We start from the raw sequence: 26,636 nt of genomic DNA on the forward strand, positions 1-26,636 counted from the left end.
TAGACAATAAATGCGATTTTAAACCAAATCGCAAAACATAAATCGTTTGAGAACTGTATTTTTAAAAATTGCGATTTGAAAAAGCAAAAAATCTGTTTTTTCAAATCGTAGGTGAGATGGTGCTTTTTTGAAAACGTAAAATTTTAAATGCTAAACTACGATTTTGCCAAACGCTTAACTGCGTTTTTAAAAATTACGATTTGATTTTAAATTGCACTTTTTAAAATCGCAAACTCAAACGGACCCTTCCTGTGCCATTGTAGTTTGATATTGTTGCGGAGACTTGTGAAGCAGAAGCTATGCTATTCTCTTCCTCGGTTCCAGATGAAAAATTAATGTCTCTTCTTCGACAACTTCCTGGTTGTTGTTGTGTACAAGCAGAGGTTTTAGAAAGATTGAGAGATATTTCGAGATTGGTATCATTCATTGCATCTCTTTTGCTTCAACTACCGCATTTTGAGGCTCATTTCCTATTATTTTGTTGTATTTTTTACATTATATTTTCGTTTTGAGATTTTATCTAGGGAGCTCACCCATTTTTCAGTTTTTTAATACCTTATACCCCTTTCCAATTTGATTAAAAAAATGATAAATGTATCATAAATCTTTCAATAAATACGCGATTTGAAATTTTTGATTTTTTTTCTTTGAGGAAGATAAATGAATTTGATTGATGATAATTTTCAGGATGGTGGGGTGGCATCTAATCTTGTGTGCAACCTAATGTTCTCCTTTGCATCGACAACTCACAAGAACCAACTCCCCAAATCAATCTGTGAATTCCAAGCCCCAAATCATCGAAAAACCAAAACAAAGGAAAACACCCAGAATCATCAATCCAACCCCATTTTCAGTCACCAAAATCAAAACCAAAAGAGAACTCAACAAATTCTCAGAAAACACCATTCGGTCCTCCATTGAAATCACCAAGATCAGACCCAGCTTCCATCAACGAAAATCCGGACAGAAGCTAATCAAACACAGCAACCCATAACTGCATGTTCGGTCGATACAATCACCAACGGAATCTGCAATTTTCATCCCAACCAAATTAACCAACACTACCACATCATTTTCGGCCAAACTACCCCAAAACAATCACAAATCAAAGCCTAACCACATTCGGCCATGACTCAAAACATAGACTCAAAATCAACTCAGCATTTCCCTCATCACCACCCACGATCGGTGGCATTTGAGAACCGCTTCAACGGCACAGGCCACCCCAAAGGGGGAGCACCCCCACTGCTGGGAGACAAGGATCCTCTTTGGTTCAAATGAATGAGAGGGAAATAACAATTCTGCCCTTAAAATACAACTAACTGGATCCCTTCCCGTTCATTTGAACGGGAGAGAATCCAAATACACCGTCGGGCCAGCAATGAGATGTCCCCTTCTGTTGATTTTTTTCTTTTAAGATTTTTTTTTTCATAGATTTCTTTTTCTTAATAAAATAATAAAACAAAAATATTATTTTCAAGTAATTTGACAAAAATGATGATGTGGCATTAACGGTCTACAAAAAATTTGGACGAAAAAATCATAAAGGAACCTATTTCGAATTACCGAAAATTGAAGCAGTAAAAATTGAAAATTAAAAAGTGAAGTTAATTTTAAATAGAATAATTACTCAAAGATTTATAATACATTTATCCTATTAAATTTTTTTTTAAAAAAAAAATCTGAGAAAAATAGTGGGGAAAAGAATAAGAGCACTGTGATCTTTTAATTTCTTTTTCTTTAGCTTGTGACTACAGAGTGAGGATTTGTTGGCCAAGGGGCAAGGGCCAATAACATAAAAGGGAAGAAGGGGAAAAGGAAAAATTATATCACAAACAAACAATAGAGCGGCTGCTGCCGATATTACCCGTGATAATTTGTGCTTTGCCCCGATGATATGTGCAAGCAGGTTACATTTGGGAATCTTCCTGCTAATAAACATTCTTATTTGTCCCAAAAACATAAGTTCCTGCAATAGCCAAAAGCCACTAATCACTCCCCAACACATTATCCATGTAATCGTATTAGGGTCGTTTAGATTTTCGGTTTCAAAATGCGCGTCATAAAAAATAACAATTTTAAAATATGTGATTTAAAAATAAGATTTTTAAAAACGCAGTTAAGTTTTTTAGAAAAATTGTGATTTGACTTTTAATATTATGCCTTTTTGGCTTTCAAAATCATATGGCCAAATTGACTCTTAATCAACTAAATTGATCGAAGAGCTAGCTGTTGAGTGGAAAAAGATTAGGTGTTGCAAGGGTATTACAATTTCCTTTCAAACTGATACAATAGTCTATGTGATACTTACCACGTTAGTTATACTCAAGTTTAATTATTTAGTGGCTAATATGAATGGACTTACAAACCAACGTGGTAGTCCACGTGGCACTGTCATGTCAGTCACAATCAAATTGTAGTGATAGTTTACGTGATACTTATCACGTCAACCTTATAAACAATTAAATTTGATTGTGGCACGCGTGACAGTGCCACGTAGACTGTCATACCAGTTTTGCAAGTTCATGTAACACTTATTACGTTAACCACTAAATAATTAAATTTGATTACGGCCGACACGACAGTACCAAGTGAATTATTGCCTCAATTTGTAAGGAAATTATAGTAAAAAAGAGTGTTAGTCGAACCATTTTCCAACGAGTAATTACCTAGTGTAGGCATCAAAAGGGACAGTGCAGCAATTCCTGCAATCTTCAGTGGCAATCCAGTCTTGATCATATCTTGTATTTCAATGTATCCAGTCGTAAACCCGACAACATTCGATGGAGTTGCCGTTGGAAACAAGAAAGCAAATTGTGCTCCAATGGCTCCAGGAATCATAAGGAGGAGTGGGTGTAGATGCATGCTTTTCGCTATTTGGATGAGAAGAGGAACCACTAGTGTGGTAGTAGCATCGTTAGATGTGATGAACTCTGTCAGAATACTGCTTATAAGACAGATAGCAGGGGCAAGAGCAAAGTATGGAACCCTCTCCAAGAAATCCAAGGACTTTGATAGCATGTCCGCCAGCCCACTAGACTGGATTCCATCGGCCAAGGCAAAGCCAGCTCCTAGAAGCAAAATAAGGTTCCATGGTAGCTTCTTGCATTTGTTCCAGTCCAACAGCTTCTCCCCCTTTTTCTTCTTGTTTGGAATTATGAACAATAAAGTTGCCATCGTCACCTGCATAATTGAGACTCAATTAGCTGTCTCTAACAGGGATTTTCCCTGCCTCCTGTCTGGCCGGAGATCTCCTGTGGCTCAAACAAACGGTGAAAACTGCAAGAAAAATCCTACAATCCTCATAATCTTATGAAAAATTAAGTAATTCTTGAAGGGATGGTGCTCACACTAACTGTACCATCACCAACGCGGCCATTGAAAAGAGCTCCCCAACCAGGAATGTCGTCTGTTAAGCTTCTTGTCATCCACAAAACTATGAGCATCTGCACCAACCTATTGTATCAATCTAAAGGCCTTCCCATGTTAGGATTTATACTCCACACATTATACTAGGAGATGTGTTAAAGATTCATGCTCTATTCATCTCTTACCCATCCCCATACAACTAAGTTTCAACCCACCATTAAATTTGTGAGACTCACATTTGAGTTTCATAAATCTAATTATAGATTTAAAAATTAAATGGGTAGGAGATGAATTTGAATCATTTTCCTTACACTATTACAGTACTTGGACAACGCACCGAAAATACAGCCAACACCATCTTCTCAGCAAAAGCCATTGGACCTGCCCCAACAAAAGTAAAATCACATTCTTGAAATGTTTGGGTTACTACAATTATATCAAAGAGACCCACATTATCAGTTTTTTTTCCGACTTGTGAAGTTTATAAACTATGGGCATCCCTCATCTCTCAATGCGACTTTTGAGGGTGAGTTAGTTTCATTGGTCTTTGATATGGTATCAAAGCAGGTTTTTTGAGTTGTTGGCCGATTTTTCTCCCGTTGTTATCTACTTATTTGGTCATAATACAACACATAAAGGAACATATCAAAGAGTTCCATACGGTGAGTTAGGCCCAACAACCCAAAAGGCATGCTCTTATAAATTCACGTGATAATCATCTTTAATAAAAATGAGTATCACATAAGTTATCCGTAAACCAATGTTAAAACTGTTACGTCAATTTGTAATAAACTTTTAGTATACTCCATCATATGGGAGGTCCTAAAAAGAAAAAGAAAACGAAATATAAGTCTTAGTGTCTTACCCAAGAGTTCGAGCTCCCTCTTCAAATGGGCTTTGTCCAAATAAACACTGAGGCGCTGCCCTGAACCCCTTGAGCAATACAACAAACAAAGTATACCCCACAAAGCAAAGAAAACCAACAGAGACAAAGGGAAACCAAAGAAGAACCATGTGCTGAAGCTGATAGGCTCTTCTTGAGGGAAATAGCCCTTCCACATCGCCACCAATATCACATTGACACCTGTCCCAGTGAGCGTGCCCATTCCCCCTATGGCAGCAGAGTATGTCACCCCAAGGACCACTGCCCTGCAGAACTTGTTTTCAACGTTGGATTCGGTGGGGCCCGTGGGGAGGCGCTGTATGATCCCAGTCGCCACGGGCATCATCATCACCGTCGCTGCCACGTTGTGCATCCACATGCCGACAAATGCCGTGGTGGCGCATATTCCAAGGAGGAGGAGTGGTGGATTCAGTGGATCTCCACAAAATAAAACTGTTATCTGTTTTGTGCCACGTGTGCACATTGGGTCAATTAATTCACTACAGACTTTGTACGATAAAGAAGAGCAAAAGTAGGACCCGATCAATTATTTGAGAGAGGGAGAGGAATTTCTCTCTCTTTCTTCCTTTTTCCCTTTTCCTCCTCCTTTCCTTTTTCAACGTCCAAAAAATAGTAGGATATTTATTATATATTTTAAAAGGTTACTAAACTCAAATATTATATATTATGTCATGCCAATATTACAAATACATGCGTATTAAAACATGTTTGACACTAGGTTCATGATTCTGAAAAAAAAAATAGAGATAGAAGTGTTATTTAGATATTTTTAACATATTGGTAATTAATTTAAAATACTTAATAATTTCAAAATCAAATCCGAAATTGATACATAATTCAGTTGGATCTCTGTTTTTGTAATATTTCTCTATAAGTGGGTTTTGAGAAAGCTCATTAACAGATTAAAAAGTGAAAAATAATAATAATAAATCAATGGTAGCAATGAACTCACATTAAAGGCCAATCTTCTGTGAATGTTATAATGTTCAACAGCAAGAGCAAGTATGAAGCTTCCTAGAACAAGCACAATCACATCGTCCATGTAAGAGTGCGCAACGACATCGGCAGAAGAAATCCCAAAGAGTGGAAAGAGAAAGAGCGGGGACATGGAGGTCACCGGCATGGGCACGGCCTCCGTCAGCCACCAGGCAAAGACCCAAGCAAGGATGGCCAACATGTTCCGGCTAGTCGAGGGGCCATCAAGCTTGACGCAGAGGCATATGATGGTGCACAGCAGAGGTCCGAGGAGGATGTAGAAGTTTTTGGGTGAGAAAATGGAAGTTAGAGAGGAACGGAAGCTGTGTCCCCGTTGGATCTCGCCGTGGAGGGGGAGAAGTGGGGTCTTGGGGTCGTCCGAGATGGGATAAGACATCTGATCATCGCCGTTCATTTTGAATTAAGGACGGGAAAGGAGAGAAAATGGTGGGTGATTTACACGGAGATGGATTATATATATATATATATAGTGGGGAAGAAGATGGGTTGGATAGAAGCAGTGGACGAGTTCAATTTACTCTTCATTTGTGTTGTTTGGATTTAGCTCATCAATGCCAATTATTTCCTAAGCGATGGCTCGCTTACGTGACGAACATGGCCAAGTAAGAGCACTGAGAGGGTCTTAGACTCCAGCGTGGCTCACGTAGGCTGAGGTGGATTTAGAATTTGTAGATATTATTGTAGTATTTTTATGGGACTTGAAAATGACGTGTTATACAAGTGGCATATGCAGGCCCACGTATACTTGCATGATGTGGATTAAGCTTACATGTAAGCATAGCTCGCATTAATATCTCCTCGCTTATATTTATCTAGTGGGATTATAGCTCACAAACCCCAATTATTTTATTCACAGTATTTTTTATTTTTTTAATTAAGTTGGTCTTGGACAATACTGATAAGTATTTAGGGGACCAAAATCCTTTTCAGTTGAGAGGAAGTGGAGATGAACCAGTCAGTTATAACTAAATGTATTTTTTTTGTAATTTCACATATTTAGGGGACCAGGATCCTCTCCAATTGAGAGTAACTGGAGATAAGCCAGTCAGTTATAATCAAGGGTATTTTTGTAATTTTAAATGATGTGAAATTAAAAAAAAAAAATCTCTAGTTATAATTGACTGGCTCATCTCCAGTTGATTTTCAACTAAAAAGGATCCTGTTGCGTATTTAGGTAAATATCTAATGCCTTCACCTTTGAAATAAAAACTAAGACGTTTTTTGGGATTTGCATGCTCTTAGGTCAGAAGAAAGATTTTATTAAAAAAAAAAAAAAGGTTAAAAGAAAGACTCATGTTGTTGTTGTGTCCTTTTAAAATTGAAGTAGCTGGATCAAAATTTAATAGTATTATATATAACAAATTAATTGTAATTTAAAAGCCGGATCAATTTTAAAAGAACACAAAAATGACATAAGTCTTCATTTTAACATTATTCCCCATATCAAAACCCTGAAGGGTTTCGATGGTTTGGATTCGAGCAAGCTAAAAACAGACATATGAAGAAACAAATCTTGATTGAACCTATATTTGTCTGATGGATAAAATATGCTCGTAGTAAAACTTTATATGGGTTCGATGTACTTTTATCTTCAACGAATGGCCCAACATTCAATGCGGGTTGAAGCATATGATTGTCCAGTTGGTTAAATGTTATTAATGAGAAGGTAATGTTATATACTATCTTACCGCTATCTTACTATGCTGTCGTGACATTGCAATTAACTTTTAAAACAATTATTGTTAAAAATAAAAAGAAAAGACAAAAAAAGAAAAATTAATTGACAATGTCAAATCAATATAGTGTGATAATTATGAAATAGTGGTGTTGCGACGTCCCACATCACTTGGGTATGTGAATAGGTATATGCTTATATGTATTCGCACCCTTCTTGACACAATGCGTTTTAAAGCCATGATGATCATGAACCTATTAGAACTCCGCAGTTAAGCATGCTTCTGCGATAGTAGTATCAGAATTGGTGACCTCCTGGGAAGTATGGTTTGGGGAAGCCAAAAGCGGACAATATTGTGTCATTGGGGGTAGGTTGTTACAAATAGTATCAGAACCATTACCTAGCCTGAAATGGGGGAGCGTGCATAAGCCCATGAGAGTTGCTAGCTGGCACTATCTCGTTGGGATGCCAAGAATGGGATATCCCATTTCCAAGATGAGGTAATTGTGACGTCCCACATCGTTTGGGTACGAGAATTGGTATATACTTATATGTATAAGCGTGCTTCTGTGAGAGTAGTACCAGAATGAGTGACCTCCTGAGAAGTCTGGTTTTGTGGAGTAAAAAACGAACAATATTATGTTATTAAGGATGAGTCGTTACATGTGTAATAAGTAGCATTTCTTTAATAAAAATAAGTCTTGAGACTCATTATATTTTATTAATTCTTAGAATAACTGATTATTTAACGTGATATAAAATCTTAAATTTGAATCTTGAACCATTTACTAAATTCCCATCTAAATTATTTGCTTAATAACTTATGTGCAGCTAATAATATACCTTCTCTTATATTTTTGTTCTATCCTTTTCCTTTTTTGTTTTTGGAGATAATAACTTTCAAGAAGTTGTCCTAATTCAATAATCACATTATTATTCACATGAAAATTGTTAGTACAGTTTCGATGCCTAAATTAGCTTCTGTAAAAAAATAATGCTCTATGTATAAAAATTGAGTCTTAGTTTATACTTGGAGTATGTGTCTATTTATAGGCAAAGAGGTAGAGTCAAACCTGAAGTAGGATTCCTGCTCCTTGTTGATCTAGAACTGTTGTTAGAGTTCTAATTGGACTTTGATCCTTTATTAGACCTCTGATCTAATCATTCTTCTTATCTGACCTCTTATTTGACTAATTAGAGTCCTATCCAATTCTCTTGGGAATAGGATCACGTACTGATCGGATTACGACTACTTACTCCAATTCAATTTGGAGTAGAGTCCTAATCCGAATTTACTGAGATAACTAATACCTGATTTCTCTGAAGTAGTTGCTGAATGTCTATCTTCTTCTTGGATCGAGTTGAGTGGAATTTATCCCCAACAAAAACTAATCCAAATTTACTGAGATAACTAATACCTGATTTCTCTGAAGTAGTTGCTGAATGTCTATCTTCTTCTTGGATCGAGTTGAGTGAAATTTATCCCCAACAAAAATTAAATAGTTGCCATGTCAAACCTACGACCCATCCCGTATAGTCCAAAGCCAAAGCTCCAAAACTTTGGGTATTTCTCAAAGTACAATAATAAAGCTGTTGTTCTTCAAGAGCAATAATTTTTCAACAAACGACATTATCGTAAGGATTTGTATCGAAATATATATATTGTCATGTGACTTGGTTTTCTTGTTTAATTATTGGTAGTTTAGCTCATGCTTGATGCTTCCCTTGTTGATTTACGTTTTGAAAATGAAAGACAGAAAGAGACACGTGTGGTCCGGTGCATGTGAACCCCCAAGGCCAAGGCCAACTGGTGAAGGCCTATCTAATAATTCACATACGGACAACCGTTGGCCCCTTCAGACCAATTCAAAAGTGAAACAGCACCTCTCATTGATTCAATGAATGTTTTCTCCAATATTCTCGCATGCGTGGTTTGGTTTGATAATGCTGTGTTTTTGCTTTTTAAATTGAAAAAGGAAAATCACGTGGAGTAAAGATGAAAATAATTATAAGTATTTTATATTTAAAGTTATATGTTAATATTTTTATTTTATTTTATTTTTGTTAAAAACAAATAAATAAATTCAAAAAACATTATCAAACACGAACCGTAATCTCACGTAAGAGTGGGTTCCTTATCTTGGCTGATCAAGTTGTTCGAATTAGTAGTATTATCTCTTACTCTTTTATTATCAGCTATTTATGTGTTCCTATTATAAGTGAAGCTCTAACAGTTTTGTTAGCAGTTTGTTTGACAATCTCTTTACTTTTATTTCAATTTATATTAGAATGTGATTCGTTGATTGTTGTTTTTGTTCTGTAACTGCCTTACACAATACAAGATTGGAGGATAACATCCACCATTTTTGAGATTCTCTTTGCTATTCTAGCTTCCTCTCGTTTAGAAGCTCGAAATGTTAACATAATATAAATTTCTGTACCTACCATATAACAAGCTAGACCACAATTAAAATATTTTTTTTTGCTGTATTCTCATCCCCTCTCTCTCATTCTTTTCCAATTTGTAGTGGAAAAGATTAACTTCTCTTCTATATTCCACGGTGTTTCTTTTTCCTTGTTATTATTAAAAAAGAAAAAAAAGAAAAGAAAAGGTTGTTCGTACTGAAAGCTCCTTGCGCAGACAAAGGAAGGGCTAAGGGCTAGCTTCATGGGGCTTCCTCGTATTTCCTGACCAATTACAAAGGATAGAAATAAGTTTAACACAGAATAAAGTAACAGAGCAACACTCGCCTCTCTCCGTTCTCTCTCCTCCAACCTTTTCTCCCTGATATTTCTCCTGTGTAAGCCGCCATGGGAGGGAAGCTCTGTGCTTCCCTCCCCACCACCAATCTCCCCACCACCCATCTCCGTTTTCCTCTCTTCTTCTTCCACCCCAACATCCGACCACCCTTACTTCTCACTTTCCATCATCTATCTCTTCAACCTTCTACTTTCTTTCCAGTTTTTCAAGCCTTTGGAGTTAAGGCATAAGCTCCATCTACCCTCCTATCTTACATGCTTTTTACTGGTTTTTGTGTATCTACAACGTCTGTTCAGGTTATTTTCCTCCGCCTTCCACCGAGTTTTTTGTAATTTTTGGCAAGGGGTTTTGTTTCAATTTTTCAGATCTAGATCTACACTCCTCCGCCAAAAAATACAAGACACGCGCCTCACCACCGAGTTCCCCGGCGTCTCTGGTTTCCACCGACGGTCGATTTTTCCTCAGCCGGCTTCTGCTCCCCCGCGCGTGGCACACACGCTCCGGCGAGCTCTTTGCTCTTCTCCGCGCGTGTATGCCACGTTTGCGATCCCCACTTCCCCCCTCGACTGTGTCCGGTGTTTCTGGGCCACGCCGGCGAAACCAGCTGATGAGAGGCCTCTCCTAGGCGGCGCGTGTTCCCCACGCGCCGTCATGGACGGCTCCCGCCCCGCCTTCCTCTGGACTGCTACTGTTCATTTTATTGTTTTTGTATTACTGTTTTTTTGGGCTTTCTTGTTGTACCCCTCTCCCCCTGTTTACCCCTGTTTTAGTGTTTGGGTCCTTGTGACTCAATACACTTGTGAAATCACCTTTAATGGTGACCCCGACTTTGTGGCATCCGTGCCTCGAGTCAAAGGGCCCGCATCTTCGGAAGCATTGCCCCCGCGTACTTACATTCTTAGTTTAATATTTGGGTTGCCCATACCCTGTTGTATTTGTGTTATTTAATTTTCCTTGTAATCGGTTACTGATGTACTTATAAAAAAAAAAAAAAAAAAAAAAAAAAAAAAAAAAAAAAAAAAAAAAAAAAAAAATTACAAAGGATAGAAATTTCGAAAGATCCCCTTCCGATCCAGTTGGATGACGAAGAAAGAATGCCATGGCCCATGATGAATATTAAACTCACTAAATTATGATGTCTTAACCATGCATGATTGCATGTGTATTGCTAGGAAGGACACGGAAACTATATATGATGTCATGCAGGATTAATGGATTAGGATTAGAAGTAGTAGTTGAATCTTCTTAGCTCGATGCTAAACGTATCTTAAGTCAGCTCGCTTCAAGTCCCGTAAGGTCATTGAATTGATCCTAAAGTTGACACGTATGTATATATTATATTATACATGCCAAATATTTTTAAAAAAAAAAATTATATTATTTTATATTAACATTTTTTATTTTGTGAATAAATTTTTTTAATTAATATGATTAAATTAAAATATAAAAAATATTTGTAATTTTTCGTACGCGCCAAACACCGAAAAATGATTTCAACGGAAAATATTTTTCTGAAAATGACTTCTCTGAAATTATTTTACGACGGAAACCATTTTACACAAAAACAAACGAAGCATAAGTCATATTTGGCTTTGCTTGATTTGGAGCGGAGATTATGTGGGATTACAAATTGAAATTTGTTAAAACAGCACTTGACCACGTGTTGATTGAACGATCGGAAGAACTCGAAAGGAGAAAAGAGTTTAGCAAAAGAGCTTATTAGAAAGGGTCGGCGGAGATAGCTCCAATACTTAAGTCAATAAAAATCAAAAGGAATAAATAATCTTACGGAAACCAAATATAGTGTATAAAAAAAAGAAAACGAAAGTTCCTTTTTACCTGATGTCCGAAAATTTCCCTATAAGAAATATTTCCTGCATCGGACGACTGTATCAAGCAATTGCCTCATGCCGGAAATTATGCTAATGGTCACTAGCGTGGCAAAGGAAGGGATCCAGTGTGGTGTCATGTAGGTACACAGGCCCAACAAGATCTATTTAAACCCTGGCCTGCTTTTGGAAATAAAGAAACAATCTTTACTCTTTAGGTTCTACCCAACTGAAGCCCGATAAACATGCAAGGACCCCAAAAAGAAGCATTTTGGGCTAATTCTTCAACCAAACACAAACCTCAAAAACAAATTCCAATGACCGGCTAACTCATGCTGAGAAAACACTGAAGCCCTAACATGCAATGGGCTAATCTTAGTCTGCTTGGGGCCGCACATATTGCAGTAAACAATATGTGTGTGTATATATATTAGGCTTAAAAATTAACCTCAGAGCCCCTATTAAACTTAAATTGGACCCTTTATTTACATTTTGGTCCCTCTAAATAAGAAATTTTGATTCCTAGGCCTTCAGTAGCGAGCATTCACGTTACACGAAGGAGCGATTAGGATCCTTTACATTTTTCAATAAATTTTAGATTTTTAAATTACATAAATTTATACCAATTTTTTATATCGAATGACATAAAAAATGTTACATATTAAAAATATAACATATTATTGAAAAAAAAAAATCATTCTAAAATCTTTATTAAGTCAAGAGACAGTTATTTTTCAAAGTTTTTATACAATATAAAATATTAAAATTTGATAAAAATATACCCAATTTTTATTATTAATTGGTCACAATTTTATTTATTTATTTATTTTTTATACATATCCTGACTGAATGAGTGGGCAGAGATGGCCCTCCATGTTGGGGTGTTGGGGACATTTGTTAAATGTCAGTGGTCAACTCCAACCATGACTTTATAGCAGCATCTTTTGGATTACTTTCACATGATCCGTTTAATAACCCCCGCCCCCACCTTTCCTTAATTTTATTTTTCCCCAAAAAAAACTCAAAATATTCTTAACTTATTTTACATTTTATATGACATCAACAATTTTTTTTTATTATTTAAATAAAAAAATTCACTATAATATAAAATTTTCTGCTTTTTCATATAAATTATTTTTACTTTATATCATATCAATCACTTTTTACTCACACTCAAAAAAAAATTCTCCCATAAAAAAGGGGAGTGGAGAGAGATTACTAAACGGGGCATGAGATACTTACTGAAATATCAGAAGTATCCTTACTAATAAGCTCACGTACAATTTATCACCGAATCAAAACCACCTCATAATGTATTTGTTTGTGGGTATGCCAACCGGCGACCATCATGGATTTTCTCTCAACAAATGGAGGACATTCATTCATTCATTGGCACATATTCTATTCATTCATAATTAGTTGGAGAAATTCTTTTTTTAAAAAAAATAAAAATAAAAATAAATTATGTCTATAAAATTATCATGCATTTTTAAATCCGAAAAACACATACCTTTTTAATAGCAAGTGAAAAACTTTGATTGTTGAAAAAGAGTATGAGTTATGAAAATCTTATAAACACGTTAAAACATCTCTTACAGCTTAAGTAAAAGGTTAATATTAACTATATTTAGCTAATGAACCAATTTTTCTCCTTTAGTGGAGTAGTTATAGACTAGGTAAAATACATAAAGTGTTATAGTGAATAACATTTTTGCTATCCACATCCGCACACAGGGTAAATATTTTATTTTTTCCATGTTGTTTTTTAGTTGTTTATTGTTTCTCTTTTTCATGAAAATAAATATAATAAATAAATAGTGAGAAATAATATTTTAAAGCAAGTAAATAATATAATAAAGAATCTGATAAAAAGAATATAAAAAAAGTGACATTTTTTACACTTGGTATTTTGCATATTATTTCTATATATGCTCTTTGTAAAAAAAATCTTCGTCCACCCCAAATTGAGGGGAAAATAATCAACAAAATCCCTTAAACAATTCAATGGCATTGGGTCCAAGACTCCAAAGGGGAAAATATGATCATTTTTACTTTCATTTTAAATGAATAGTATGTTCGTGAAATTACGGTATATGTGATATTAGCATTTACACTTTTTTTTTTTTTTTTTTTTTTCTTTTTTGTAATTTAAATAATGCAATAAGTGAATCGTATCCACAGTATGAGTCGTTGGATTTTTTTTATTTTTATTTTTTATTATTATTATTAATGCTTGACCCTTTTCCCTCACTTCACGCGTCAAAGTGGCCTTCCCATTTCGAATGCACGCGTCAAGTACGGCTTACTTTAAAAAGGCACCAAATAGTGACAAATCTACCCTTTTTTCTTTTAAACAATTGATCTCCTAACCAAGGATAAATTCAGAACTTCACTTCCTCTCGACTCTCGGCTCTCGTTGTCTTTTTGTTTTTCCTCGAGCATTCCCGTGAGTACCGCGAAGTTTCTGCTTGTACTATACGTCAAGCGTTTACCCAATCTCGAGCTCTAACCCCCAACCCTAACCCTAGATGCTCACAAATCGACTCCAAAGACTAACCTGCTATGGCGGACCTGCCGCCGGATATTATCATCGCCGTGCTCTACCGGCTGCCAGTCCGGCCGCTTCTTCAGTTCCGGTCCGTGTCCAAGCCATTCCGCTCTCTGATCGATAGCACGGACTTCATTAATCTCCACCTCAAGAACTCCATAGACACAGGCTCTAACCTCAGCCTCATACTCCGGAGGGACTCCGAGATCTGTCTTATCAACCTTGACGCGTTAAGCGACGCCGTCGAGGAGGCTCATCCTCTGATGTGCTACAGCAACCAGATCTTAATACTGGGATCCACCAACGGCTTGATCTGCATCTCCAACGTGGCCGAAGACATCGCACTTTGGAATCCATTGATCAGAAGGCACAAGGTCATACCCTTTTTGCCCATTGAGCGAATCGGGTCGAGCTTGCTGGCCACGCGGGTTTTCGGGTTCGGGTACGACCCAGAGAACGAAGACTACAAGCTGGTGAGGATTTCGCAGTTCATCAATTTGGGTAACGAAGGGTGTGTGTCCAAAGTTAAGGTTTATAGTCTGAGAGCGAACGAGTGGAGAGACTCAGAGGATATGCCTTATGTTCTGTGTTATACGAGGAAGAATGGGACCTTCGCGAGTGGTGCTTTGCATTGGGTGGTGAACCGGAAGTTCAACGAAGAGGCTGATCTGATTGTCGCGTTTGATCTGACGGCTGAGAAATTTAGGGAGGTCCCACTGCCCGAGTGTGCGGAGGAGAGATTTCACATTGACGTGGGTGTATTGGGTGGGTGCGTGTGTATGATAGCGACTTACCAGGATGTTCGTATTGATGTTTGGGTGATGACGGAGTATGGGGTCAAGAAGTCTTGGGCTAAGCTGTTTTCGGTTGCACAAGCTGAGGAGGTTGTTGGGTCATTCAAGCATTTGAGGCCCTTGGCTTATTCCAAGACTGTTGGGGAGGTTCTGTTGGAGCTTGACAATCAGAGGCTTGTGTGGTACGATTTGAGGAGGAAAAGGGTCGAGAATGTGAGCGTTGGTGGTTTACCGGATTCGTTTGAGGCCGAGACTTTGGTCGGGAGTCTTGTACCGGTCGAGGCGCGTAGAAGAGATCATGGCAGGGAGCACAATTTAGGAGATGAGAAAAATAAGAAGAGGTAATTGACAATAGACTTGTCTATGGTTTCCTTCTGCAGGTTAGTTTTATAGCATGTACTTTCATGTGACATAGTGCCTGACGAATTGGTCCTTGGTTTTCTCAGGGATGATTTCCTGTCAGAGGGCTTCAAGTTGGTGCTATAAGCAAACAGAAAGATGAACGGAAGCGTGGAAAAAATGTACTGTTGTCATTTTGGATTGTCATTTACTTTTAAAGCTTACTGGAGTGACTTCTTTTGGTCTTAGATAAGGTTGCAATGGTCAATTTAAGTGTATTTAGGGCAGGATTTGGTGAATCAAATTGTAATATTCTTATTTCAAGAAGTGTGCCATCTCGAATTAAGGGCACCCTCTTCTTCACACTTACATTTCAGAATGAGGTTCAGAGGGTATTTAGTTCCTTAGGGAGGTTGCCCCCTCTCTGGAGCCAGTATTTCTTAGACTCGCTTAATCAACCACCCTTCCCTTCCCTTCCCTTCTTGCCAAAAAAAGGGTGCCCCATGTGTTTCGTTTATTTTTACTGTCATATAAGCCACTTATCTTCGCCTTTATTCTTCTCAGGGCGAAAAGTGAAGGGAGGGAGCTAGGCTTGATCATCTGAGAATGCTTGAAGATGGTAGGAAACATTAACCACAAATTCACAATGCTGTCTATCATATGCCTTTGCTTGAATGAGTATACTTTTTCAGGGTTTTTTTTTTCTCTGATTAGTGGCATATAATGTCCACTTGTATAAGGTGTTTGTACCTTGTAGTTACTGTGGGTTTGGTGAATTGACTATATACGAAATTATGTATATATATATATATATTTTCTCTGTTTCCCAACTATTGAAAAGAAGAACTTTGACAATGTAATTAAGCTGCATACAAACTTTTTGAAAACTTATACAAGTTTTTCTGGATAAGTAATGGTCAAAATGAGTGCTAGTTAATGTTTTTATCCATTTCCGCTTTTAAATTCATGTTGTTTTCCTTGCCTGGATTGGAATCTCTTGGAGTTGTATTACTTTTTTTTGACTCCTCTTGGAGTTGTATTACTGATGAAGAAATGAGTAATGTTTGTAAATCAAATTACTTCTTTGTTGAATTTTCAAATTGTTGGTCTGTGAGAAAATGGCATGCAGAATAAGTGTTAGGATGCCATTTAGGTTGGTTTTGAGGTGCATACCTAGTTATAAACGTGTGCAATTTAAGAAATGGGTGATTTTCGATTATAGAGCAAATTACGTTGTTGCTGAATTTTGAAATTGTTTACCTCAGAGAAAATGACATAAAGAGAAATTGTGGGAATGGGACTTTGTGTATGGGGCAGCAGATTCCTTTGTTCTTAATCAGTAATATGGACTTTACTGAGAATGGATCCTGGATTTGAGGCATAGATTAGTGATTATGACAACATTGCTAAATAAGTTTTTAGTGGGTAATGCCCAATCGGGTGGAATTACTGGTTAGTTAGAGTGGTAAATCTTAACTTAGAAGCTTAGAAGATGGCTCCTCATTGTGTGATGTGGTAAATCTGGAGAGAATGGTTGTAAAACTAACAGATATATTGTTCAAAATTCTTTATGACTGGATGGTGGTTATTAATAGTTCTCGCTTCGCTAAATTTGAAGAATTTTTGGATTTATTTATTTATTTTTCCCTACTTAAATCGGTGTTTCTTTTGTTTACTCATATGTTTGGGAGGATGCGCCTCTATGCGTAAGATTGTTTAACTTATATATATAAAGAAAAAAGAAAAAAGAAAAAGGATTGGGTTTTATTGCTCACCTTGTCATATTGAGTGGTTCATAATAAGATGAATTGCATGGTATCCTTGTGCAATAGCTGCAGAGGAATCAAAGCTCGGTCGTAACTCGTAAGGGAAAAAACGCGAATGTTGTTATTAATAACATCTGCAATTATAAAATAAAATTATCACTTTTATATATATATATATATATATATATATATATATATATATATATATATATATATATATATATATGCATTATATGATTGTTATTCGTATCAACGTGGTTATTGTAATTATTAAATGCGGTTATTATCTATTTTTGCATATAGAGTAAAATATATTTTGAATTACTATCTAAATTTATATGTAAGTTTAAATAATGCAGTTATTAAATTTAAAATAATATAATATAATTCAAAATTAATTAGAAAAATAATTTAAATTCATCTCAATTTTAAATTTATAATTAAATTTGTGAAACTGGGACACACAAATTTAATGATAAATCTAAAATTTGGCTGTATAAAGATTAATAAAAAATAGTTAGAGAAGGAATGGTTAACACGTTTCAATTAATTAACAAACATGCTGCAGATCATTAAAATTCGTATTAAATACTAATAAAAAATTGTCATCTCAATATTTGTTGAGTTAAAAAAACAAAGGGAAAAATATAAAAAAGCTCCCCAAACTACCATCGATTCTCCGGATGGCATTCCAAACTACCAAAGCTTGGATTCCAGCCTCCCAAACTACCAGACGCTTGCTATTTGGCCCCCTCCGTTAATTTGTGCCGTTATTTTGGAAGGAAAACACTACATGTGCCGCGCACATGACGTTTAAGGACAAAAAAATCAAAAATACCCTTAATTTTAACATTAAAATTACTAAATTGCCCTTTTTGAGAAAAAAATCCACTAGGTCATTTTCGTGGACCATCTCTCTCGCTCTCTTCTCTTGGAAACCTCATGCTTTCGTTTCCCTTCTTCTATTTAAACCCTCATCACCTCTCCATTCCCTCTCACACACTCACTCACTGATCACCCTCACCGTCCGGCGACCCCCAAAATCCCATACAAAAATGCCTTCCTCGTCTTCCGTCACTCTGGTTTCCAAATGCACGATATACCCAGAACAAAAATCAGAGATGAAACCTCTAAAGCTCTTCGTCTCCGACCTCTCCATGCTCTCGTGCCAGTACATCCAAAAGGGTGTCCTACTCACCCGCCCACCCTACTCCATCGACCACCCCCTCTGCTCTCTCAAACACTCTCTATCCCTCGCTCTTACCCACTTCCTCGCCCTCGCCGGCCGTCTCTTCACCGACCCAGAGGACACCCGCGTCCACATCGTCTGTAACGACCAAGGCGTCGACTTTATCCAAGCCAAAGCCAAGCACCTCTCAGTTCACACCCTCCTCTCGCCCAACCACGACGTCCCCGACTGCTTCAAAGAGTTCTTCGCCTTCGACAGGCCTCTCAGCTATTTGGCCGCCGTCCAGGTCATCGAGCTAAACGACGGCGTTTTGTGGATTATTGGTTGGTCAAATAAAGCAATTAGTTAATGGTAATTCACGTAACTTGTTAGTCTGATCATGTGTGACCTGGTTTGCATGGATTTTTCGGTTAGTATTGAGAAGTGGGCCAGACTAGCCGTTGAAGAGACCATGCTCTGTTTTAAACCTCCAAAACAGAGCACAAAGACTAAACCTCCACATTCCATGTCAACTAACTGCAAGGTTGCTTTCTTGCTGTCAAATATGGCTGGTGTGGGTGGCAATGGGATTGCTTTAGTTGGAGTATTAGGCACAGACCGGAGTTGGCCATGTGTACACATTGAGATGGTGGCAATCCTCGACAAGGCCCAAGTTGAACTCGGCCAGCAATGAATACACGCAGAAGACCGACACGCTTCCGTCGTGGGAATGATAAAGACTAAAAATGCTGAATACACGTAGAAGACCGACACTGCATGAGAGTTGCATGCTCTGTTTTACTACAAAACCGTAACAAACAAAGAGAGGGAGAGTGAGTGACTTTTTCTGGCTTCCTTCTATGTCCTGATGGGTGAAAAGATAAGAGAAAGTGGAGCTTTGCCACCACCTCCTCTGGTTTTTGCTCCAACTCATCACTTGGGCATGTTATCCTTCCATGTATATAACTCCACACGCCAATATTGTTTGGTCCAACTTCTCTGAAAGGGTAGCAATAATTGGAGATGAAAATGATATGAACAAAAAAAGATGGAGCATGAGAAGTTTATGGGGGCTGTCGACAATTTTGCTAAATCATCATACTGAGTGATTGATTGCCTATGGTTACTTTGTGGTCAATGAGCATCTCCAGGTATTACTTTGGAAGCTGTTTTTATTATTCTCCTTAATACTGGGAAGCGTATACTCTACAAGAGGATTCTTCGTATCCATGCTGGCTGAGAGCATGCGTGGAATCTGTGCTTCGGGTAATGCCCCAGACGAGATTTGCTACCGATACATTCGGTGTGGTGACAATTTGTCTAGTTGTGGTCTTGATTCTACTTGGTTTGCTATGCATCATTTACTCATTTTACTTCCGGTCTCGGATTCGTAGCCAAGGTTGTATTCAACTCAGTTATTTTAGTGGTCCTTGGATCATTCGAATTACATTCATATTGTTTGTGATCTGGTGGGGTTTTGGTGAGGTAATTCGGTTAAGTTTGTGGAGACGTGCCCTTGACCGGAAATGGCAGGAAACTGTTTGCAAATGCTACATTGATATTCTCTGTTTCGAGTTTCCTACCATTAAGGGTTCTTTTACTTGGTTTATCTGTTTTGTCTAAACCAGAGGATTTTCTATTTGAAGCTCTTGTTTTGTTGGCTTTTCTATTTGAAGCTTTTGTTGGTTTTATTGGAGATGAGTTTCAAGTTGTCTGAGAGTTCGGCCAACTTTGAGGTGGAGCGAGTCTCGTGGATTTGTTTGGAGTTGAAAATGGAGGGCATTTTCAACTTTTTTGTCCTTAAACGACATGTGCGCGGCACATGTGTATTTTCCATCCATATAGACGGCCCAAACTGACGGATGAGGCCAAAAAGCAAGCGTCTGGTAGTTTGGGGGCCGAAATTCAAGCTTTTGTAGTTTAGGGTGCCATCTGGAGAATCGATGGTAGTTTGGGGGGCTTTTTTGTAATTTTTCCAAAAACAAATATTTTCAGATGATTTGACAGGTGTCTTCTGACACCATAAAAAGCAGGAGTACCCAACGATTTCTGGGCCCGAACCCTTAAAACTTTCACGAGTTGCCACGCTCTACCAATCTGACGAAGGTTCTGAAAAGGACTAGAAACTGCTTCTACATCTATTCCAGCGCTCGTTCATCTCCGGGCCGAAACCCAGCCAGCCAACCAACCTTATCCGCCGTCCGATATGCCAAACCTCAAGCTAGACCTCCCGTCCGATGTAACCACCGACATCCTTTGCCAGCTTCCGGTGAAGACGCTTCTACGGTTCAGATGCGTATCCAAGCGTTGGTGCTCCCAAATAGACGGTCCAGATTTCATCAAGCTTCATCTTAGCCGCTCGCTTGCCACAAAATCTAATCTCAGCCTTGTTCTCAGAAATTGGTACCTCTACTCTGTTGAGTTCGATTCGCTTCGCACCGCCACGGAAATCAATCCCCCATTGAACGTGATCTGGGGTATAACTGACGTTTTTGGCTCTTGCAATGGCTTGGTGGCTGTGTGTAACTCTGAAGAAGAAATAGTTTTGTGGAATCCATCAACGAGAAAGCACCAGAGACTGCCTACGATGCCGGTTGAGGATCCTAAAGGTGATGTTAAACCCCGTCGTTATACTTTTTATGGATTTGGGCCCGACCCCATTAGCGATGACTACAAGGTTGTGAGGATGGTGCAGTTTGTTGGTGATAATGGGTTTTTCTCTGCCGAGGTTAAAGTTTATAGCTTGAAGACTAACTCTTGGAGAGGAATCAAGGAATTACCTTATTATATTCGTTATCTGTTTCAGCTTGGTTACCTTCTTTTTTACAGAAGAGGGTATGGTACGCTTGCTAGCGGTGCTTTGCATTGGGTGGTGCCTGCAGGATTTGGATTGCTCTGTATGATTGTTGCTTTTGATCTTGTGGCTGAGGAATTTCGAATTGTACCGCAGCCTGATCATGTCGATCCTGGTTTTGAAATGGATCTGGGGGCCTTGGAAGGGTGCCTATGCATGCTTTGCAATTACGGCGGTGATTTTGTTGATGTATGGGCGATGAAGGAATATGGATTAAAGGAGTCTTGGACTAAATTGTTTAAGGTCTCACAATCCAGTTTGAATAGGAGGTTTGGACAGGTGATGCCTTTAGCTTATTCTAAGAGTGGTGACAAGGTTCTTTTGGAATTGGACAAGGACAAGCTCCTTTGGTATGATTTGAGAAGGAGAAGTGCCAAGAAAGTGAGGATTGAGGGGGCTCCAAATTCATTCGATGCGGCTGTTTATGTGGAAAGCCTCGTTCCCTTAGGTGGTGGTGGAATGAATCGGAAGACCCGGCAACCGCCAGAGGAAAAGAAGAAAAGCAATAGAAAGAAGATGTGAGATAACATAAACTTAATTGAGTCATTTACTTGTTTCTATACCTGGTTATGCATTTTTTTGTGCGCAGTTGATCATTTCTTTAGTTTAATTTTCTGGTTCTCTTTAGAGTTCAAGTTTGTTTGAATAAATTGATGTATATGAGCAGTCTAGTTCTTTCACTATTTTGAATTACTCAACATGAATGCTATAGCATAGCATCTTCTTATATAATGTTGTTTTAGTTTAGCTTGCTACTTTGATGGATTGGTCATTGTTTTGCAGGGATGATTTCCTGTCCAAAGGCTTTAAACTGGCTCTTTAAGCAAATAGCAGGACAGAAAATTGGCACAATGTGAAAAGAGGTAAAGCAACAAACTTTACCATATATAATATTTCAATTAAGGATTTAAGGATTAGTTTCTCTTACCCCATTAATAGTTTAAGCTGAACGTTTGTTTTAATAGAGGCAGAAATAAGTTGTTTGACACAACAAGTACACTTTTCCAGAGGAGTAACAGTTTCTCCATCATTTTCCTTAATTTACCATTTGTATTATGTTGTTCTTCTTTTAGGTTTTTTTTTTAACCATGAGGATTGATAACGGAAGTCACAGGTTACAATTTGTGGTAAATCATCCCATATCTTAAAAGTTTAAATTGATAGGAAGAGGTAAATTTAATCACTTAATCAATACTTTAACACTTCCTCTTACGTGTGGGCTCAGACTTCCTTTTAATAAGTGAGGCTCAACACGTGAAATATTTAATTGAAATGAGAGGTAAATGATGGAATCAAGGTTCGAACTCAGAACCTTTGATTTTGACACCATATTAAATCACTACTTATCCTAAAAGCTTAAGCTGATAAAAAGAGGTAAATTTAATAATTTAATCAATATATATATACACACACACACTTTGTGAAAAGTTCATGGGCCTATTGACACTCTCAAAAGATGTCTTAAGCGAGGAGGGGACACCACGGCTTATAAAGTTCCTATGTGAAATAAAACTTAGCAATGTTGGATACTTTAACAATTATAAATAAGAGTATGAGGAAAAAGTGATAGAAAATACCTCTTACAATATTTATCATACTTTTTATTTATGTAGGTTTGGTTTGGTAGGATGCTAGGGGATTTACTTGTGTAGGGTGTTCCAATGTTTGTATGCTTTTTTGAAGGTTGCAGGCACTTTTATGAATGATTGAATCAAGCCGTAACTTTGCAAAGCTGCTAATTTATCTATTTCGAATGGAATATGAATGCTCTTTGTGTATTTAAAGAATTATCTATGGTGATTTTATTTTATTTTATTTTTTTGTCGCAAAGCATGGTCTTGAATTATAAATTATGTAATGAATTCTACCAAAATTATGATATTGTTTCTTTTCGAAATTTTATTTACAGCTCCACTGGCGTGAGAACTTTCACCAAATCAGAGTATTTGCCGATGTGACTTCACTGACTTCAATTCACTTGTGTTGCTAAGTACCGATTCTCCTTACATTTTTCAATGTTCAAGGGGACCTGAGTTTTACTTAAAAGGGCTTGCAAATCCAATTTTTTTTTTTTTTTTGGTTCGTCAATGCTGCTTCTGCCATGCATGTTATATGATCGATGAGCTCCATCTTCATAAGAGAAAATAATGTGATGCATGTATTACTAGATGCAACAAAGATGGGTGATTTTCTCAAATCTTATTTATTGCACTAAATAGATCGAATACATTTTATTTGGGTGGTTTTATTTAAAGATTTTTTTTTTAAAAAATAAAATAAAATAAAATTGATATAGAATCATATGTAAGTTTTATTCCCTTCCATTAATCAAGTAAATTTTGTGACTTTCGTACTCAATAAATAATATGATTAAAACAAATTATAAACTAAGAGTTTGTTTGGCTCCACGATTTTATAGGTCTTAATGGGATGTTTGAGATCAAGAAAAATCTTGATTTTATTTGCTCTAGTGTTTGAGTTTTTCAAAAATAAATAAGATTTTATCTCTTCTTTTTTTTTTTTTTTTTTTTTTTTTTTTTTTTTTTTTTTTTTTTTTATCTTATCTTAAAAGTTAAACTATCCAAATATTTTTTCAACTTTATTTGTCTTGAAATTTAATCATTAAATTATAATTAAAATTTCAAAAAATCAAAAACGAAAAACCAAACGTGCAGAATGTTTGCCAATGAATCACTTGCTTATTTAAACTCAAGTCAACGAGGCTTGACTTGAGATTTGAGAATGTCATCCAGCTAAGGTTCTGTCTCGAGCCTTACGGCAGTCTTCTTCACTTCAATCATTTCTCCTCAGCTTTCTCGATTCTTCTTCTTCCTTTCTCTTCTATCTTCCTTTCAGGCTTGTTTCTTCATAGCCAAGTGCCAACGGCTATCTCTGAAACATTTATAACAGAGCCATCAGGCTCAGTTTGGCATCAAAACAGAAGAAGGAAGGGCTTTGAGACTTGAGATACTTCTCCGTCCATGTCGACTCTCCCGCTGGAGCTAATCATCGAAATACTGCTCCGATTACCCGTCAAGCCTCTGCTATGTTTTCAGTGCGTTTCGAAGCCATGGTACGCGCTAATCAACGACCCAAATTTCATCAAAATGCAGCTCAAGACCTCCGTAGCGGCCAACAGAGAACAAACGATCATTTTCCTGGAGAACAAACTACAACCGCCGCAGGATTGCTTCTTGGTGCGCTTTAACGATGACAACCAGTTCGACAGAGCCCTTAAGATCCGCCAGCCTCTGAGCGATCTCAATCAGTACACCCAAATGTTGCCGTACTGCAACGGACTAGTTTGCATCCACAACACTAGAAACGAAATTGGGATTTGGAACCCATTAATCAGACGGTACAAGGAGTTGCCGATTGAACCGATAGAAAAACTTTATGGTTTCCACGACTGTGACGGGTATGCGCTTTTTGCCTTCAGGCACAATCCAATTAACGTCGACTAGAAGGTTATGAGGATTGTGAAGTTCCTTAGATATATTGAGGGTGCGATTCGAAGGGCCTGTGAACTCAAGATATATAGTCTGAGAGTGCATTCTTGGAAGAGGGTTGAAATGGAATGGCCTAAAGCATTAATTACTAGTTTGACTCCAAGCACGGCGTTCTTAAACGGTGCTTTCCATTGGTTGGCTAGGAGACCGTTCTAGCTTTCGATCTAGCCACCAAGAAGTTCCAGAGGTGTAGGATTCTGTTTAAATCTGCACCCGGAGTTTCGAATCTCATCTTGGAGGTCTTGAAAGGATGTATATGTGTTTGGTGAATGTCTATGATACACTCCTTTGGGGTGATGAAGGAGCACAGGGTTGTCAGGTCATGGACTCGGCTTTACACCATTGTGCTGGACGCAGTGCCTTGGCCTTTTGAGTACTTTAAGCCTTTGGTGTAATCCAAAGATGGAAAGAAGGTTCTGATGGAGCAATATGACGAGTCTCTTTTGGTATGACATAGAGGAGAGAAGGGGCAGGAGGGTTCAGTTTCGTGGTATGCCTAGTTCGTTTTGGTTTGAGATGGCCATTTGTATGGGAAGTCTTGTTCTTCTCGACGGTGATAGTGTGTAAAAGTAAAATTTTAACTGATTTGAGTGTAATTTCTTTGTTTGATTAATTCATTGGCTTAATATTAAGGGCTTAGTTTTAAAGTCATGTTGGTCTATGTTTGTGTCAGGAATAATCTGCTGGTAGGAATAATCTGCTGGTGGGAACGATGGAGGAAGTGATAAATGAGGAACAAGCTGTTGGCATTGTAAATAGCAAGCACAGGGAGAACTATCTTTTAGATGCTAGGTACTTTTGACTGCCTCTAATACCTTTTGAGTTTTGACTATATCATATGGCTTAAAACTAGGGTGCAACAGTTTTCTCGTTTGTATAAATGCTTTATATTGCTGCATAATAGCAGTTAGAAGCTAAAGTTATATGAATATCATTATTTTTTACATTGTTTATAAATGAGGTTTGGTGACTTTAAATATCAACCATATTTCCCATTAGGAGATTTGGGATGAATGTATTAGGGCTAATGGGTTTACAATTGAGTTCTCGATATGTATGAGGAATTGGCTTTATCCATATTGGCTAATTGTTCAACATGATCATAATTTAGTACTGTTGAACTTTTTACTTGGAAATAGAATACTGAAAGTTGCAACTGTTATTGTCTTAGCAAAGCTATGGTGCACAATGAATTTTTGTATAGACTAGTTAGCAACTCTGCACCCATAGAAAAGATGTCTGGTGATTGCTTCTCAGCCCATTTTACATTTTCTTCTTGCTGCCCAAATTCCCCCAGTTTCATGAGAACTCTTCCACAGCCCTTCCAATCTGCCCTCCCCGCCGTATACGGTTTACAAATACCTGTCATAATCAGAAGCACAAAATAATATCATTAGCAGAGTGGTTTCTCATATCTGCATTAGGCTCCTTTGTCGATTGATCCAATAAATGAGTTATCCATATTGGTAAGCCAACAAAAATATGAAGAGGCTTTCACTGCAACCATATGAAGAGGTGATATGTCGCTTCTAAGTTGGCTATGCTATAAGGTGAAGTTTTCTATATTGAATTATGTTGGTTATTGAAATTTATTTATTTTAGACGCATGTTTATTAGAGTTGATATTTTCAGGTTAATCTGCGGTGGGTCTTGACTATGGATCCTCTCCCTTTGAGCCAAGTAGTGTTGCTTCACTTGTTGCGGCAATTAACTTATTGTATAAATATCAATTCAGCCCAAAAATTTGCTTGAATGAGAGATGTTGCTAATGCCATAATTCCAACAGACCCATCAATTGCAATGTATGTGTGACCCACTATAATGAAGTACATGCCATACTCAACAATCCACGTAACTTGCCCACAATTACTGGTGCAGAGCTTGAAAGTTTCCGTCTTTTGATGCAGGTCATTACTTCCACGTTGGAAAATCATGTATGATTTTTATGGAACAATGTAATAGTTGATTTTGTGGATATTTAGGTTACATTATTATAGAGCTCTCTTTTTGAATCTCTTTGTTATGGAGCAATGTAATAGTTAATTTTGTGGACATTTAGGTTCTATTGTTATGGAACAATATAATAGTTGATTTTGTGGACATTTAGATTCTATTGTTATGGAT

At 37.4% G+C, this 26,636-nt stretch overlaps 4 protein-coding genes and 1 pseudogene across 6 annotated transcripts; 4 read left to right on the plus strand and 1 right to left on the minus strand.

The window, feature by feature from the left end:
* Window positions 1–746: 746 nt before the first annotated feature.
* On the minus strand, window positions 747–5,788 carry LOC133868532 (tonoplast dicarboxylate transporter). Of its 2 annotated transcripts, XR_009900349.1 has the most exons (7): window positions 5,226–5,788; window positions 4,235–4,712; window positions 3,707–3,750; window positions 3,351–3,446; window positions 2,670–3,183; window positions 1,868–1,969; window positions 747–1,028 (listed from the first exon to the last, which is right to left on the minus strand). XR_009900349.1 is itself a non-coding variant. In XM_062305449.1 (6 exons), the coding sequence occupies exons 1-6, from the start codon at window positions 5,661–5,663 to the stop codon at window positions 1,932–1,934; spliced, it is 1,608 nt and encodes a 535-aa protein (XP_062161433.1). In that variant the 5' UTR covers window positions 5,664–5,788; the 3' UTR covers window positions 1,708–1,931. The 2 variants fall into 2 exon arrangements, 1 of the variants encoding a protein (XP_062161433.1); XM_062305449.1 differs by lacking the exon at window positions 747–1,028 and having other exon boundaries at window positions 1,708–1,969.
* Window positions 5,789–13,930: 8,142 nt separating this feature from the next.
* Window positions 13,931–16,039, plus strand: LOC133868447 (F-box protein CPR1-like). The gene is made up of 3 exons (XM_062305347.1): window positions 13,931–15,217; window positions 15,323–15,397; window positions 15,780–16,039. Exons 1-2 carry the CDS (start codon window positions 14,097–14,099, stop codon window positions 15,360–15,362), a joined length of 1,161 nt encoding a protein of 386 aa, XP_062161331.1. The 5' UTR covers window positions 13,931–14,096; the 3' UTR covers window positions 15,363–15,397; window positions 15,780–16,039.
* A 4,178-nt stretch (window positions 16,040–20,217) lies between these two features.
* LOC133868684 (F-box protein CPR1-like) lies at window positions 20,218–23,200 on the plus strand. 2 transcript variants are annotated; one of them, XM_062305658.1, is made up of 3 exons: window positions 20,218–21,521; window positions 21,787–21,866; window positions 22,913–23,200. In XM_062305658.1, exons 1-2 carry the CDS (start codon window positions 20,356–20,358, stop codon window positions 21,824–21,826), a joined length of 1,206 nt encoding a protein of 401 aa, XP_062161642.1. In that variant the 5' UTR covers window positions 20,218–20,355; the 3' UTR covers window positions 21,827–21,866; window positions 22,913–23,200. The 2 variants fall into 2 exon arrangements, with proteins under 2 accessions (XP_062161642.1, XP_062161644.1); XM_062305660.1 differs by lacking the exon at window positions 22,913–23,200 and adding an exon at window positions 22,687–22,887.
* A 457-nt stretch (window positions 23,201–23,657) lies between these two features.
* On the plus strand, window positions 23,658–24,664 carry LOC133868792 (F-box protein CPR1-like). The gene has a single exon (XM_062305804.1). The coding sequence runs from the start codon at window positions 23,985–23,987 to the stop codon at window positions 24,465–24,467; it is 483 nt and encodes a 160-aa protein (XP_062161788.1). The 5' UTR covers window positions 23,658–23,984; the 3' UTR covers window positions 24,468–24,664.
* LOC133868186 (uncharacterized) lies at window positions 24,474–26,604 on the plus strand (annotated as a pseudogene).
* The last annotated feature ends 32 nt before the right edge of the window (window positions 26,605–26,636 follow it).

This window comes from Alnus glutinosa, chromosome 5 (genome assembly GCF_958979055.1).
Source record: "Alnus glutinosa chromosome 5, dhAlnGlut1.1, whole genome shotgun sequence".
NCBI lineage: Eukaryota > Viridiplantae > Streptophyta > Magnoliopsida > Fagales > Betulaceae > Alnus > Alnus glutinosa.